The sequence below is a fragment of the Salvelinus fontinalis genome, chromosome 31, assembly GCF_029448725.1.
Source record: "Salvelinus fontinalis isolate EN_2023a chromosome 31, ASM2944872v1, whole genome shotgun sequence".
Classification (NCBI taxonomy): Eukaryota; Metazoa; Chordata; class Actinopteri; order Salmoniformes; family Salmonidae; genus Salvelinus; species Salvelinus fontinalis.
Window position 1 is genome coordinate 42,071,513 of NC_074695.1, and position 18,589 is coordinate 42,090,101.

The 18,589-nt window shown below is 42.1% G+C and overlaps 1 protein-coding gene across 6 annotated transcripts in view; it reads right to left on the minus strand.

Annotated features, from left to right (window-relative positions):
- LOC129830287 (intermediate filament family orphan 2-like) overlaps nucleotides 1-15,946 on the minus strand; it is a 33,395-nt gene extending 17,449 nt beyond the window's left edge. For 2 of the 6 annotated variants that reach the window (XM_055892747.1, XM_055892748.1), the window contains exons 1-2: nucleotides 14,741-15,945; nucleotides 1,502-1,562 (exon numbers count right to left, since the gene is read on the minus strand). In XM_055892747.1, the coding sequence (XP_055748722.1) occupies nucleotides 1,502-1,562; nucleotides 14,741-15,276 (597 nt within the window). In that variant the 5' untranslated portion in view covers nucleotides 15,277-15,945. Of the gene's footprint in view, nucleotides 1-1,501; nucleotides 1,563-14,740 lie in introns of all 6 variants that reach the window. The other 4 variants (XM_055892752.1, XM_055892751.1, XM_055892746.1 and 1 more) reach the window with 3 other exon arrangements.
- Nucleotides 15,947-18,589: the final 2,643 nt, after the last annotated feature.

The following is an 18,589-nucleotide window of genomic DNA, read 5'->3' on the forward strand; positions in this document are numbered from 1 at the left end:
ACATTTACGAATAACCATGCGGAAGGGATGTGTTTTGAAACTGTGTCCTAAAACACCTTACAAAAAACGTGAGTTCAACTCCTATTATTAGAGTTTTTCTGAAGAAAAAGTCTGCATAACATGTTCGAAGAGTCATTTAATTACTCTACAATCCACTCATTTGATGCATCACAACAACAACATTCCAAAGTGGATTGAGTCTTGGGTTTTGGGCCAAGAGCTCCAATAAAAGTAATCTGGAATGCAGCTAGCAGGAAACAGTTGAGGCATAGCTAGTCGGGGAGAGTCAGTGTTTTTTGGGGGGTAATGTGATCTCGGTCTTTGGGGGGGTTTTAAAACACATTAACACACCACTGTTCCCACTGACTAACATATACACAGGGGGACTAAAGCATGTGAAGTCCCCACCCATATCTGTTTTCTATCATGAACTTTGCCATTCTGTTCTGTAGAATACAGACACAGAGCACATTACAGTACGTCAGAGGCATCCGGAGATATGTTATCACAACTGCTGAATAGGGAGCTTACTGGCAATCATGCAAAATACACACAAACATGACACAGAGGCTGAGCCTGCATCCCAAGAATCTGTAAGTGTGCACTTATTCACTTGCCTTCATGGATTGTCCCTTAATTAAAGCTAGAATCCTTTATTAAAACAATACCAAAGCGGTCACCCTGCCTCTGTTTTGGTAAAAAGTTGAGGGATGGGCCTAGAGAAATATAACCACTCATAGCTAGAGACCATTCATACATAGAGCTATGGATGTAAGAACTGACCACCCACGAAATCAAAATGACAGATGTTATGTTTTGAGGCTATACAGTCTTTGTTTATATTTCTATTGTTTACAACAGAGTAAAACAAGCTTATATTTGGGGTTCTGATGGGGTACGATCTAGGCTCATGAGGCATTTCTAAGTTATATTCCTCAAGAATCAATGAGGATACACTGAGTGTACCAAACATTAAGAACACCTGCTCTTTCCATGACATAGACTGACCAGGTGAATCCAGGTGAAAGCAATGATCCCTTATTGATGTCACTTGTTAAATCCAATTCAATCATTGTAGATGAAGGAGAGGAGACAGGTTAAATAAGGATCTTTAAGCCTTGAGACAATTGAGAAATAGATTATAATAATGTATGCCATTCAGAGGGTGAAGTGGAAAGACAAAGAAAGTATGGAACGCTTTGCAGAGTCCATGCGCCGACGAATTGAGGCTGTTCTGAGGCCAAAGGGGGGTGCAACTCAATATTAGGAAGGTGTTCTTAATGTTTTGTACCATGTGTATACTAATAGCAACTAAGGATTCTAGCTTTAATGGCCAATGACATTTGAACTTTGGATTTAAAAGGAAAATGACCGTTCTAAGAAATATGTTGAAAACTCCCTCTTGCCCATGCCTGGATACTTCAGGAGGAGTATTGGGATGCGGTGAGCTAGAAGAGGGAGTATGGTACAGGTGTGATGATTTAAAATGGCGAGCTCTCACCTCCTGTAGTGTCTCCACCACGGCCTCCAGCTGCTGGCGCTTAGACAGCTCCTCCTCCCATCTGGAACACATCACACACACACACACACACACACACACGGTTTGGTCAGTGCAGTCCCAGGGTCAGCCCTGTATAAATCCTAACCCAGATCACTTGAGCAGACACCCCTGTAGCCTGTTTACTCACAATCACCTTAGTAGCGCAAGCAATCAACTAACCATGTGAAATCATCAACCTGGAAGCCAGAAAGTCTTTCCTACTCATTCAGCCATTTCCTTTGTTCTCTGTTGTCCACTAAATGCATGGAGGAGAGTGATACAATGTCAGCGAAGTCTGTAACTGTCCACAGCTTTGTTGCTATGTAGTAAACACTGTGCTTTCCTCTGTCTAGTCTTGCTGTTCAATGGAGAGTCGCCTTGGCTGAGGCTCAACCGACCATGTGGAATGACTGGGTTCGAACTCAGGTCTCCAGCGCAACACAAGACCGTGTTAGCATGATGAGCTAAAACCTAGGCATTAGCTCGGGGAGTTTCAGGTCTCTGGCAAGGTTCCTCGTTCACACAGGCGTGGTTGACGCCTACTTTGACCTTCTTCTCACCGAGTCACGGAAACAATGTGACCAACTTTAGACAAATGGCCAAGTCATTATGAATTATTACACTGTATCAGGCATACATCAACAGGTACCAATGAGGTAACTTGTCTCGGTTGAGCTTCCGCTTCCCCAAAGCCATGCGCGCTTGTGATGTTGATGTCGGCTCTGGTCTGTTATGTACATCTGCTTTTAAAAACAGTGCAATAAGCCTTGTACGGACAGCGATGACAGCAGCCTATGTAGACTAAGAGAGAGAGAGAGAGAGATCACACTGGAAGATTGCTAAGCAAATAACATTGGACTGTTCTCTTTGCTATGACTTTTTACCATCCTGTGGGCAAACATTACTTACAGCGACGGGGAGAATAAAAGTCCAAAGAGGCGGGTCGTAAGAGAAGATAGCCGTACTTTATTTTGCTCTGTTACAACGTCAACCGCTCAATGTTCTCAAACACTTTATTTCACTGTATCATCAAAAGGCCTATTGTCAATATGGTTGTCATAGACGTCACTTGCCGTCATCCTTCTTTAGCGCGACATTGAAGTGTGTCAAGTATTTCAACGTAACGCCTTCATAGGGTTGTCACCGAGACAATTGTCCTTGTGTACTCGGACAAACTGGAAACGGCAGCTCTCTTTCGGGGAACGCTACAAAGTGGACAAGGAATAAGAGCGTGATCTCACTGTCAACACTATGCACTCAGTGGCCCCCTATCACTTTGAAGAATCAGGAGACGGGGTAATTTAAGAGAATACATTGATTCGTGTGCCTGTGTGTGGTAGGTAAGCGATGCGTGAAAAGATAGGTGAGATATGACTAACATAGGCTGCCACTGCCACATTTGCTAACGACTCAGGGATAGCCAAGAATCGCCACTTGATTCAGTTACATGAGTGCGTTGTTTTGGCCTAACATGCATTTCAGATTGTCTCTCTCTCTCTCTTTTTCTGCCATTTACACCGTTAGGCTACTCTATGGCCAAGCCATAATTCTAGATCAGTAGGCTTGTCTCCTTTGTACACAGACTTTTATCAGTTGAAGAAGTCCTTGTTCTTCTGGAGAGCAGATCCGTGGAGAGAAAGCTGTTGACTCTGTAAATAAACAGTCAAACTGTGACTGAGATTCACCTCTGTGGTTCCCCATGCTTGTGAACAAAATGAAAAAACCTTGAGGCAAAATGTGTTTGATATTCTGTAGCTCATCCAAAAACACCAAGGCTGTTTTTAACGTGTCAACATGGATCGGCTTGCTTATACTACTTATATGCACACACTTTTTTCCAAAGCTTACAGTCATGCGTGCATACATTTTATGTCTGGGTGGCCCTAGTAGGAATCAAACCCACCCTGGCGTTGCAAGCTCCTGTAACGGGTGTCTAGATCTTCCTACTCCTCAGACGAGGAGAGGAGAGAAGGATCGGAGGACCAAAATGCAGCGGGTTGTGAATACATAATTAAGTTTATTAAAGTAAATACGTAAACCGACAACACTTCAACAAACTACAAAATAATAAAACGACGTAGACGAAACCTGAACATGGAACTTACATAAAGACACGAAGAACTCACGAACAGGAACAGACTACATCAAACGAACAAACAAACCGACACAGTCCCGTGTGGTGCACAGACACAGACACGGAAGACAATCACCCACAAACAAACATTGTGAACAGCCAACCTTTATATGGTTCTCAATCAGAGGAAAACATCAAACACCTGTCCCTGATTGAGAACCATATAAGGCTAATTACAAGTGACCTAAACATAGAAACACAAAACATAGAATGCCCACCCCAACTCACGCCCTGACCAACTAAACACATACAAAAATAACATAAAACAGGTCAGGAACGTGACAGCTCCATGCCCTACCGCCTGAGCTACACAGCCACCACGCTAGTTTATTTAACAAAGGCCATTTGACTTCAATGGTACCGTTTTTATACACTATATATACAAAATTATGTGGACCCCCCTTCAACTTATTGGATTTGGATATTTCAGTCACACCTGTTGCTGACAGGTGTATAAAATCAAGCACACAGCCATGCAATCTCCATAAACAAAAACATTGGCAATAGAATGGCTTTATAGAAGAGCTCAGTGACTTTCAACTTGTCCACCTTTCCAACAAGTCAGTTTGTCAAATTTCTGCCCTGCCAGAGCTGCCCCGGTCAACTGTAAGTGCTGTTATTGTGAAGCGGAAACATCTACGAGCAACAACGGCTCAGCCGCGAAGTGGTAGGCCACACAAGCTCACAGAACAGGACCACCGAGTGCTGAACACTCCCTACCTACCTCTGGAAGCAACGTCTTCACAAGAACTGTTCGTCGGGAGCATTATGAAATGGGTTTCCATGGTCGAGCAGCCTAAAATCACCATGCGCAATGCTAAGCGTCGGCTGGAGTGGTAAATCACACTTCACCCTCTGGCAGTCCGACGGAAGAATCTGGGTTTGGCGGATGCCAGGAGAACACTACCTGCCCGAACGCATAGTGCCAACTGTAAAGTTTGGTGGAGAAGGAATAATGGTCTGGGGCCGTGTTTCATGGTTCAGGCTAGGCCCCTCAGTTCCAGTGAAGGGAAATCTTAACGCTACAGCATATAATGAATATACATTCTAGACGATTCTGTGCTTCCAACTTTGTGGCAACAGTTTGGTGAAGTCCCTTTCCTGTTTCAGCATGACAATGCTCCCGTGCAAAAAGCGAGGTCTATACAGAGGTGGTTTGTCGAGATCGGTGTGGATTAACTTTTACTTGCATAGAGCCCTGACCTCAACTCCATCAAACACCTTTGGAATGAATTGGAACGCCGACAGTGAACCAGGTCTAATTGCCCGACCTCACTATTGCTCTTGTGGCTGAATGGAAGCAAGTCCCCACAGCAATGTTCCAACATCTAGTGGAAAAACTTCCCAGAAGAGTGGAGGCTGTTATAGCAGCAAAGCAAACCAACTCCATATTAATGTCCATCATTTTGGAATGAGATGTTCAATGTTGTTGATCAGGTAGTGAATAATCTTCAAAGAAAAATGTTACTGAAACCACAAAATTAAGCATATCGTCTTATTTTTTATCTGCAACGTTGCCTTTGGTGTAGGGGACTTTTTTGAATGTGTGCTATCATATTATTTAACTACTGCCACCCACTCAGTAAACTAGCTAGGTCAGAACTGTAGTTCAAAAAGTTTAAAGGGTCTGCATAAGCTTAGCTGATATACAGTATATGACAATCGTAAACATTCATTTTCAAAGTACATGGAACGTGATATCAAGCATTCCACAGATGGTAAATTCCTGACACATCTATATTTGATGACTCACAAAGACTCCAAAATAGGATGGGGTTTGAATTAAGAAGTGCAGCCTCCATCTCGCTCTGCAGGATGGCCTGGGGTGGGGAGGGGAGCGGGGTGGTTACACAGACAGACACCAATCCCATTAGGAGGCAGGTCCTTGTGCCGGGAGCCAGGACGCAGTGCTGGCTAGACTCCCGTAACATTAACAAAACAACACATCCATCCCTAATATCACCATCCACTGGATGAGGATGGGGCATGTGCTGAGGGTTAGAATATTGGTCACTCTTAAGAACAATCTGTAATATTTCGAGCCACTCTGACTATTTCAACAAATAAAATATAGGCTACGCCTTTTTGGAAGAATATGGGATGTATTTAGAGGAGGCAGTCATCAGATAGTTTGCACTGTAATATCTTATGTTTCCCTGATTTGTGGCTGAACAACGACACGGATAATATAGACCTGGCGGGATTTTCCATGCACCGGCAGGACAGAGAATCTGGTAAGACGAGGGGTGGGGGTGTGTGTCTATTTGTCAATAACAGCTGGTACGCGATGTCTAATATTAAAGAAGTCTCGAGGTATTGCTCACCTGAGGTAGAGTAGCTTATGATAAGCTGTAGACCACACTATCTACCAAGAAAGTTCTCATCTATATTATTCGTTGCTGTCTATTTACCACCACAAACCGATGCTGCCAGTAAGACCGCACTCAACCAACTCTATAAGGCTCATCCAAAAGCAGCGCTCCTAGTGGCCAGGGATTTTAATGCAGGCAAACTTAAATCCATTTAACCTCATTTCTACCAGCATGTCACATGTGCAACCAGAGGGAAGAAAACTCTCGACCACATTTACTCCACACACAGAGACGCATACAAAGCTCTCCCTCGCCCTCCATTTGGCAAATATGACCATAATTATATCCTCCTGATTCCTGCTTACAATCAAAAACTATAGCAGGAAGTACCAGTGACTAGCTCAATACGGAAGTGGTCAGATGACGCGGATGCTACGCTACAGGACTGTTTTGCTAGCACAGACTGGAATATGTTCCGGGATTCATCCAATGGCATTGAGGAGTATACCACCTCAGTCCTCTGCTTCATCAATAAGTGCATTGACGACGTCATCCCCACACAGTGACCGTACGTACATATCCCAACCAGAAGCCATAGATTAAAGGAAACATCCGCATTGAGCTAAAGGCTAAAGCTGCCGCTTTCAAGGAGCGGGACAGTAATCCGGACGCTTTTAAGAAATCCCGCTATGCCCTCAGACAAACCATCAAACAAGCAAAGTGTCAATACAGGATTAAGATTGAATCCTACTACAACGGCTCTGACACTTGTTGCATGTGGCAGGGCTTGAAAACTATTACGGACTACAAAGGGAAACCCAGACGCCAGCTGCCAAACACACCAAGACAGTCGTGAAGAGGGCACAACAACACATTTTCCCCCTCAGGAGACTGAAAAGATTTGGCATGGGTCCCCAGATCCTCTAAAAGTTCTACAGCTGCACCATCGAGAGCATCCTGACCGGTTGCATCACCGCCTGGTATGGCAACTGCTTGGCATCTGACCGTGAGGCGCTACAGAGGGTAGTGCGTATGGCCCAGTACATCACTGGGGCCAAGCTTCCTGTCATCCAGGACCTATATACTAGGCGGTGTCAAAGGAAATCCCCCAAAAATTGTCAGAGACTCCAGTCACCCAAGTCATAGACTGTTTTCTCTGCTACTGCACGGCAAGTGGTACCGGAGCTCTAAGTCTTGGACCAAAAGGCTCCTTAAAACCACATCTACCCCCAAGTCATAAGACTGCTGAACAATGAATCAAATGGCCACCGGACTATTTACATTGACCCCCCCCCCCCCACCCCATTTGTTTTGTACACTGCTGCCACTCACTGTTTATTATCTATGCATAGTCACTTCACCCCTACCTACATGTACAAATTAACTTGACAAACCTGTACCCACGCACAATGACTTAGTACCGGTACCCCCTGTATATAGCCTCGTTATTGTTAGTGTATTGTGTTAGTTTTTATTATTTTTTACTTTAGTTATGTGGTCCTTGATCAGGGTTGTGTTCTAGTGATGCGCGGGTTGACTCATAACCCTGATTTAGATTTATTTAATTCATGCTTGCAGTCGACGAGACTGAATTATGCAGAATGCAGTTACATTTAGTTAAATTCTTAAAATACACAGGATACTACATTCAATTGAAAAGGTCCTAACCAATTACAGTTGAAATGTCCATTTGTTATTAAAAAGTCTGTCAGTGGCTATGGACAAATTTTTCAGTCTATTTGTTCTTGCTTTGATGCTGGACAGTTGGTTCTGGTTGCGGAGGACTCTGCCAGCGCTGTATCTCCTTCTCTGTGGTAGGAGATCATGTAGAGAGAGGGTGGTCAGGTTGGTGCATGTCAGTGACCAATCTTACTGCTGTGCCTGTGGTGGTGGAAGGGTCAATGGGATGTCTCAGTTTTTTGTTATTATCTTGCTTGCTCTTTTCTGTAACCTTTTCTGTACCCTATCCAGTGTGGCTTGCTGCTTCTTTGTGCAGCCCATCAGCAACACACTGGCATAGGCCAGGCATGGTCAGATCAGAGTGGTGTCGATGTCCACAAGGTCATATTTGATTATATCCGCGGTGGATGAAGGGCGCGTTGAATAAAGAGAAAACAATACCTTAAAACAAATTGATAAATGTCTAATTCTGGTGCAATTTATATCTATAGGCTACATAGAGTTTTTACCCCCATTATTTTAGGCTAAACTTTAGGACCTAACTAAATAGCCTACACGCCAATCGCAAAATGCATTTGGGAACAGGCAGAAAAAGTTAACGTCAACCCACGGAGACAAAAAAGTCAATGTCGGTGTTTAATTCAATAAGAGTAAAGCTGTGAAATGGAGAGTTTAAAATAAAGAGAAGGGAGGGCCAGAAAAGTAAAGTTTGCGAAAGATTTGGTGAAGTGGTAAATGAAGATGATAGCAGTGTTATGTTATGTGTGATGATTATGAGGCGCTTTACAAATTTGACAGTTGCAAGACGGGGACTTCAAATAAGCCCATGACACGTCAAACGGGAATGTAACCTAGTGTTTGGATGGGTTAAATGGAAACTTAAATCTGGACACTGACTGCAGGTCTATAACCTCTCGCATAGCCTTAATATGTACTCCTTAATAATTAAGAATTTCTTGAGGTAAAATGATACACCAAATGTAGGCAAAATGTTGACTTAGGAACAGGATTGGAGAAGTAGGATTTATTTATGTCAGCATCTCGAGAGAATGCCAATGTGCAATTAGATACCATCTGAGGTGCTTTCTTTATCAGCATAATAAAAGCTGATAGTATTTTAACCACATAAAACATGCATCCAAACTGAACTGAAATCTTATCAGAAACAAGGGTCGTTTTCATAGCTTTCTATTTCCTTACAAGTGGTCAAACTGATGTAATTTGGGAATTTTGCATAGAAAATCTTTCCCGCTTTTGTACTGTTACATTTAATCCCTGGTCCCTAAAACGTCTATAATCCTCGAAAGAAGCAGAGATTACAGAAAAAAACTACAGATGTCAACTACTGTAGATTTAAGCATTCATTCTATCGATTTGTGACGTTATTCTGGTGAGTAAGGGTTCATTTAGTCATCTAGGGCAACATATAATGACAGAAGAGAAGCTGCATGTACAGTTGAAGTCGGAAGTTTACATACACCTTAGCCAAATACATTTTTTTCACACAATTCTTGACATTTAATCCTAGTAAAAATTCCCTGTTTTAGGTCAGTTAGGATCACCACTTTATTTTTAGAATGTGAAATGTCAGAATAATAGTAGAGGGATTTATTTAAGCTTTTATTTCTTTCATCACATTCCCAGTGGGTCAGTTTACACTCAATTAGAATTTGGTAGCGTTGCCTTTAAATTGTTTAACTTGGGTCAAATGTTTCAGGTAGCCTTCCACAAGCTTCCCACAATAAGTTGGGTGAATTTTGGCCCATTCCTCCTGACAGAGCTGGTGTAACTGAGTCAGGTTTGTAGACCTCCTTGCTCGCACACGCTTTTTCAGTTCTGCCAACAAATTTTCTATAGGATTGAGGTCAGGGCTTTGTGATGGCCACTCCAATACCTTGACTTTGTTGTCCTTAAGCCATTTTGACTCACCACTTTGTAAGTATGCTTGGGGTCATTGTCCATTTGGAAGACCCATTTGCGACCAAGCTTTAACTTCCTGACTGATGTCTTGAGATGTTGCTTCAATATATCCACATCATTTCCCTGCCTCATTAAGCCATCTATTTTGTGAAGTGCACCAGTCCCTGCTGCAGCAAAGCACCCACACAACATGATGCTGCCACCCCCGTGCCTCACGTTTGGGATGGTGTTCTTCGGCTTGCAAGCCTCCCCCTTTTTCTTCCAAACATAACGATGGTCATTATGGCCAAACAGTTCTGTTTTTGTTTCATCAGACCAGAGGACATTTCTCCAAAAAGTACGATCTTTGTCCCCATTTGCAGTTGCAAACCGTAGTCTGGCTTTTTTATGGTGGTTTTGGAGCAGTGTCTTCTTCCTTGCTGAGCGGCCTTTCAGATTATGTCGATATAGGACTCGTTTTACTGTGGATATAGATACTTTTGTACCTGTTTCCTCCAGCATCTTCACAGGGTCCTTCATCTCTAGGAGAAAGAACGCGTCTCCTTCCTGAGCGGTATGACGGCTGCGTGGTGCCATGGTGTTTATACTTGCGTACTATTGTTTGTACAGATGAACGTGGTACCTTCAGGCCTTTGGAAATTGCTCCCAAGGGTGAACCAGACTTGTGGAGGTCTACAATTTGTTTTTCTGGGGTCTTGGCTAATTTCTTTTGATTTTCTCATGATGTCAAGCAAAGAGGCACTGAGTTTGAAGGTAAGCCTTGAAATACATCCACAGGTACACATCCAATTTACTCAAATTATGTCAATTAGCCCATCAGAAGCTTCTAAAGCCATGACATTTTCTGGAATTTTCTAAGCTGTTTAAAGGCACAGTCAACTTAGTGTATGTAAACTTCTGACCCACTGGAATTGTGATACAGTGAATTATAAGTGAAATAATCTGTCTGAAAACAATTGTTGGAAAAATGACTTGTGTCAAGCACAAAGTAGATGTCCTAACCAACTTGCCAAAACTATAGTTTGTTAACAAGAAATGTGTGGAGTGGTTGAAAACGAGTTTTAATGACTCCAACCTAAGTGTATGTAAATTTCCGACTTAAACTGTGTCTAATTATAGACACGTTGAATAAAAAATGCCCTACCAAAATGTCAGAAATTATAAACAGAAAAAAATCTAAATTAGGCAACAAAAAAATCCTGCACACCCTGTCCAAAAATCATTCTGCCGTCTCAGACTGTAGCCTACAGCGCATGTTGTATATTAGCGGGTTAGGGTCAGGTTTTCACTTTATCCATATAGTTGGGTGGTTATGGATTGGTTATTAGCAATTGCAGGCGGGTGCAGGTGAACAAACAGCTCACCCTCGCACCACTATCGTGGTGGGCGGTACTACCTGAACATTACAATTCAGTTACAGTACCTGAAAGTATCGAGCCCATTTTAATCCTAATGAATATCAACAGGCTTCAAACAACAACAAAAACATTTCAAGGGTATAACATCAAGTGTCCAAACAAAATCGTGTTTGCACTTTGAACCTGAAATTCACTGTTCACAGGTCAACAATGCCACTCCAATGCCCTCTTTGTCAAATAAACCTAATTGGTTGCACTCACAATAACACTTTGTCATCCAAGTCAGCTCATTCTCTCAGCACTCTGTATTTTTAAAACACAGGCTTCTCTGTTTGTTGAAACAATGGGCCCCTGTTAAAGCTTCTCAAAGTTAATGAGTGGAACACACCACAACTCTGAAGTACATATGGCTCCAAACCTTCAAACACAAATTAAGCCCAAATATAGGCCATTTAGCAGATATTTTTTATCCAAATCACCTTACAGTAGTGTGTGCATACATTTTTGTATTGTTGAGTCCAATGGGAATTGAAACTGTGAACCTGGCATTGCAAACACCATGCTCTACCAACTGAGCCACACCGTCATGTTCAGTTTGGCACGTCATATGCCAACGGTTTGTTAGCCCATACAGTTACGTCAGAAACTACATTGATGAATGCCCATGAATTGCATAACAGCTAGTATTCCACAATCCAGGTTTATAAATAGGCCCTGTATCCTGGTTATTCCTATTGACGGGCACTTTGAGAGAAATCGACCATGAACACCCATTGGTCAATTAGCTTTGAGTCATCAGCGGCACAGAGAGGGAAAACAAGAGACCCCTCTTTCATTATATCGGCTTAATACGCCTCAGTGTGTTTATGTGTGTGTGTCCTTAATGCTTTAATAAATGGCCTCTATTATGAATAAAAACATGTGAATGACATTGGCACTGGAATTCCGACCCAGGGATAAATAACACTGAGAATGCATTCCACTGGAGAATGACAGGGCAATGAGCACTTGAGCCCAGCAGAGAGGCAATGAGATACTTCTACTCCTCTGACCTACTGTATTATTCCTATCAGAGGAAGCATCGGTCAGTGTGGAGTGAAATGACCTGCGACTAAACCTGTATGAGAGTGAAAGACAAAGACCTGTAATCACGACATTAGAATGAACTAAACACTGGCAGATCTGAACCTACACTCCCGTTCAAAAGTTTGGGGTCACTTAGAAATGTCATTTAAAATAACATCAAATTGATCAGAAATACAGCGTAGACAGAGGTCGAACGACATTAGAGGTCGACCGGCATGGCCGATTAATTGGGGCCGATTTCAAGTTTTCATAACAATCGGTAATCTGCATTTTTGGACGCCGATTATGGCCGATTACATTGCAATCCATGAGGAGACTGCGTGGCAGGCTGACCACCTGTTACGCGAGTGCAGCAAGGAGCCAAGGTAAGTTGCTAGCTAGCATTAAACTTATCTTATAAAAAACAATCAATCTTTACATAATCACTAGTTAACTACACATGGTTGATGATATTACTAGTTTAACTAGCTTGTCCCACGTTGCATATAATCAATGCGGTGCCTGCTAATTTATCATCGAATCACAGCCTACTTCGCCAAACGGGTGATGATTTAACAGAAGCACATTCGCGTCAGGGTATATGCAGCAGTTTGGACCGCCTGGCTCGTTGCGAATGGTGTGAAGACCATTTCTTCCAAACAAAGACAGTAATTAATTTGCCAGAATTTTACATAATTATCACATAACATTGAAGGTTGTGCAATGTAACAGCAATACTTAGACTTATGGATGCCACCCGTTCGATAAAGTACGGAACGGTTCCGTATTTCACTGAAAGAATAAAAGTTTTGTTTCCGAAAGGATAGTTTCCGGACTTGACCATATTAATGACCTAAGGCTCGTATTTCTGTGTGTTTATTATATTATAATTAAGTCTATGATTTGATATTTGATAGAGCAGTCTGACTGAGCGATGGTAGGCAGCAGCAGGCTCGTAAGCATTCATTCAAACAGCACTTTCCTGCGTTTGCCAGCAGCTCTTCACAATGCTTGAAGCACAGCACTGTTTATGACTTCAAGCCTATCAACTCCCGAGATTAGGCTGGCAATACTATAGAGCCTATAAGAACATCCAATAGTCAAAGGTATATGAAATACAAATGGTATAGAGAGAAATACTCCTATAATTCCGATAATAACTACAACCTAAAAGTTCTTAACTGGGAATATTGAAGACTCATGTTAAAAGGAACCACCAGCTTTCATATGTTCTCATGTTCTGAGCAAGGAACTTAAACGTTAGCTTCTTTACATGGCACATATTGCACTTTTACGTTCTTCTCCAACAATGTGTTTTTGCATTATGTAAGTTGTGCACCGGGGCCTCCCACTCCTCTTTCTATTCTGGTTAGAGACAGTTTGCACTGTTCTGTGAAGGGAGGAGTACACAGCATTGTACGATATCTTCCGTTTGTTGGCAGTTTCTCGCATGGAATAACCTTAATTTCTCCAAACAAGAATAGACTGATGAGTTTCAGAAGAAAGTTCTTTGTTTCTGGGTATTTTGAGACTGTAATCGAACCCACAAATCCCTTGAGAAAGGGAGCACGAGAGAGGGAGCACGAGAGAGAGAGAGAGAGTTTTGGGTGGGTGGTCGGGTGAGTTTTTGAGCTGAGGAGTGTCTGATGGCATGCTGCCTTTTCATTCCCAGTTCAGACAAGAACAAATGGGTAACATCCTCAAGGCAAACTGCCTCATACTTTTAAAGAAGCATTCCTCAACTTTTCAAGTGTAAAAATAGCATGACTCACATCCTCTGATTATAATGGGAGGTACCTCTCACAATGAGGACGGAATTCCTCAGAGATGAGAATGTTCGCTGTTAAATTTCCTTAGGATTAACTGTGAAAACTGATAAGGCACACTATAGTTCCTCTAGAACAGTGTATATTTGGGTACTGTGGACAAACATTTTGTAAACTTGCTGATGTTTAAAAAACAAAACAATATACAAAATATGGCATGGGTAGAAGATACAGAATCAACCTTTTGAGGTACTAACTGACATTCAGACTTTTGTAATAACATTGTAATTACACTAGTTAAGACATTGTGTTAACATGTACCATAGTAATTGTGTAATTGCATTGTAATTGCATAGTAGTGGCAATAGGAATGCTATTATTTGGTGCACATAGTGAATTCAGGGTTTAGGGATTGTGTTCGAACTGTCAGACCAACACCGCAGCCAGTATACCACGGGGCTCAAACCTCTTAACGAAGTTCGACGTGTTGTACGTTTAACTACCAGTCTAATTTCTGAGAGCACATCCTGCGCTTCACTATTACAAAAAAAACTTTCGCCTCATATCAATGAGGCATGCTTACATTGGCCTCCCAACATTGCCATCCCACTTCTGACACTAATGTAGCATATCAGGGAGTAGCCCAACCAGAATTTGTTCTTAACTGACTTGCCTAGTTAAATAAAGGTTCAATAGAAAATCTATTCAAAAACAGTTGAACCTGGGACCATCAGCCAAAGACTAAGGCATTACACCAAGAAGCTCAAACCTCTGAACCGAAGGTCTATTGCTATGTACATGTAATAACGTAAGCGACACCTTGTCAACAACTTGTAACCAAGTTCAACAAGTTTCTCAACAACCTGTGAAATAGTCTAAGTAAAAACAACATATCAGACACGTGGACAATGGCTTGATTGACAATTTAACAATTTAAAGTGCTAAAAGAAAGTGACATCACTTACTTTTTTCTGTACTCATCTCTATCTCTTTTGACTTTAGCCAACACATTGTAAAGGGCTCGCAGTTCAGGGGTGACGGTGTCGACTTGAACTCCAACACCATCCGGCTGCATCCAAGACACCCCGGGGCTGTGGAAAGTCTCGATTCGGTCCCCAAACCTCCTTGTTTGGGAAAAGCTCCATATCGTACCGGGTACCCGTGGCCGAGCCAGAAATAAGTCAAAATATCCCGTTTGGGTGGCTTGTTCTCGGCTAAAGTAGGCTCTGTAGCGGGATTGCTCTAAAGCTTCCTGTAGTTGATTTTCTAACAACTTGTTTCTACGCTCCAATTCATGAACTTTAGCTAGGAAACATCGAAATCGCAGGTTAAGGGTTTTCAAGGCATGAATGTTGGAACCCAAATCGTTCCGTAGGGCACTAGACACCCTAGCACCAGAGGCTGGCGCTCCTACTGGGAACCTAGCGGCACCCGAAGATGACAAAGCCTCAGCAAAGACCATCGAATTCATCATTTTGTTTGAGTTAAATGGGCGATACATTCAACTGAAAATGTTCCCGGTATTCTGACGGGTCACTTCAACTAGCGTACTACTGGATTTTTCACCCCCGCCCTACCGTAAAAATAGGCCAATCCTCCAAATTGAGATCCGCGATGAAGTGATTCTTTGAAATGATCTTATGCGGCTACAAATCTTGCTGTGAACGCCGTGTCACTGTGTTATCTAAGACAATGTAGGAACGTAGACACAACACAAACGCCATATGTCACCTTCTTCATGATGCTGTTGACGTGAATGCATCTACATGCAAAACGGTTTACGAGGCTGTTATGATAGCCCTGGGCTATGTAGCCTGCGCAACTTCTCTGTCAATTGCTGCTGCTAGTTTTTCCAAAATCATTCGCCTTCATTCATTTATTCTGCGCCACCCATCCTTTTTTGATAGTCGTCCTAGCAGTGAGCCAGATAGCGTTACCGCCGAAATGCATGAAATCAAGGATATGTCTACTGTCCCATAGCTGTGTTCCCGTTACTGGTATCATGTTAGAGCCAAACGAAAACACCCTCTCCGCCGCTACGCCCCACACTCTCTTCTACAATCTCCCCTGATACATCCTGGATTGCTGATGTATTGGTAAGTGAGAGGCTCTGAAGCCACCAGTCGGCCATATTGGCACTTCCCAAAAAGTGCAGTCCTCCATAAGAATGAATGTAATTATACAGTATTTCAGTAGAGTACCACAGTATGAGTCATAATACACATAAAACCTAGGCTCGCAGTCAAACACGGAAATGTTTCCAATTGTTTTTCCACCATTCATTTTTCCCATAGGGGATTTTAAAACCACTTCAAATAAGGTCTGTCTTTCATGTAATCTTACCCTGACGTGATGTTTTGAGAACAGTGTAAATCTCTCACTTTTATCAATATATTTGCCTGTATTTACCCCCGAAATGAAATGATAATTAGCCGCTAATGTGGCTATCATACAGAACTACACATCCTCTGCAAGCTTTGACATCATAACTAGGAAAAAAGTCCACATTTCTCCATGCAAACTCTCATCGACAAGTAGAAAGTAACCTAGCAAGTAGAATAACTAGTAGATATTATAGCGTTTTTGTAGTTTCTCGTTTAAATAATTTATATTGTTTATTTCTCGTTTAGCATTTTTCAAATTACCTATCTTAGCATTTTTTAATTACTATAACTTTTTGCATGACCCTGGCCTTTGTAGCTAACTAGTTAACCTTAGGCATCTCCGTTGATCAGAAGCAGGTATGGTTCAGTGCTATGTACCGGATTGTAACCACTATTCTAATAAGCACACGTGTATTTTATAATTTCCCGACCTCTGTAAGCGAGAGACGTCACTGGAGTCGTGTAATAAGGTAAGTCCTGTTTTCTAGCTGCTAACAAGCTATTTTGGGTAGGTAAAATATCTGTGGTTAGCTAGCTAGGTGCTTATGAAAATTAGCTAGGTAACCACCAACTGTAGTTACTTGCCGCTGTTAGAGAATTTCCAGTCATCTGGTGATTTTCAGTACCTATACTGTTCTCTTTGAAAAAGAAAGAAGAATCGATATAAGTTAAAATATTAGACATGTAAAAAACCAAACATAAGCAGAATTCATGTGGATGAGGCAAGGTAGACCAACAAGATGTGACTGGTCTGGGCCATATCTGGTCATGTGAAGGCAACATCGGCCTGAACTTGTGAAGACCTTTGGACAGGAACATTAGCTAATCAGTTATAGGCACTATTAGACCTGCAGTAGGAGTGTGCATGTCTGTGTGTCATGCCACCAATATAATTTATGCCCTAATAAGAAAGGCAGCAAGTTTAGCGTGGCCAAGGCTAGAAGGTATCAATAATTTACATGAAAGTGAGGTGACAATGTTATGTTTTATTTATTATTTATTTCACCTTTATTTAACCAGGTAGGCTAGTTGAGAACAAGTTCTCATTTACAACTGCGACCTGGCCAAGATAAAGTTTTTTTGCTAGCGAATGTAAGGGTAAGACTGTATAAAAGCAAAGTACTAAGAATAGAGAGTCAATTCTTCCATGGAATTGCTTGACTTTGTTACTTTTTGTAATAAAGTCTATTTAAATTCACAAGCTCTGGCATCTGAGAAATATTTGTTGACTACTTGGAACATTACAAGGACTGTGTCGTCTACTTTGCCAAGTGGAAGGTTGAGGTGCTGTCATTTGAGGATTAAGTGTTCATGGAGTTTATGAAGTTGGGTCACAGCTACACCAACTTGTACCTGGCGCAACTATTCTGTTGAAGTGCAAGCAGTCAGCAATGTTACCATCACTTTTATTCAGGTGATCCACAAGATTTTTTTTCATTAGCATCATGACGACTGTTACAAGTCAGGAGAAGAACCAAACGTACTTGTCTGCTTCTTTTCAGCGGTCCAGCAAAAACTGGAGGATGGTCATTGACTGTACTGACATAGAAGTTGCTACTCCAGGTCATATGGACGTGCAGATGCAAACCTATTCCGTGTACCGTTCAATGCACTCCTTCAAGCTACTCCTGGGAGTTGCACCTAATTCGGTGATAACATACTGCAGCGATCTGTATTCAGGACCAGTGTCGGACAAAGCCATTGTTCAGAAGTCAGGGTTTGAGAAGATCTTCACATCTGGAGACATGATTTTGGCATGCAAAGGTTTCTTGATCCAGAGCTTAATGCCTGCAGGAGTCACTGTGAACATTCCTCCATTTCTGAACCCTGGCATGTTAACAGAGAGTGAGATACATCTCACAAAAGACATATAGAGAAACAGGATCCATGTTGAGATGGCAAATGCTCGACGAAAAGATTTAAAAATCATGAGATTCATCGCACCTTATCTGCGTCGTTATAGTAATGAGCTGGTGCAGACTTGTAAACCTCCAAGACCCACTCATCAGTGAAGTAGCTGTTGATTGGGAAAACAAGAACAAACAATGAGACACGAGGATTGGGTGTTGAGGGACCACTTGTCTCATTGTCCAAGGTGTGTTTGTGTTATGATAAACAATGCATTTCCTGTACAGATAAAGATGGTTATAAAGCATTGAAAAAAACAACCACTGACCAAATGTCTCTTTGTTTTCCAGTCCAACAGGAGTGCATCCCTCAGGCCATCCGGTGCATGGACATCCTGTGCCAGTGTGATCCGAGGGTGACCGTCCAGTTGTAGAGACTACAGCAGATCGAGCCTGAGGACGGACAGGTCAGTAACCCATCAAATATGATACAATAGTTTACAACAATGAATTTGAAGATATATCTGCAGAGTTTGTTTGTCAGCTAGCTAGCCGAACAGTTTTAGTGGAATTACTAACTTCC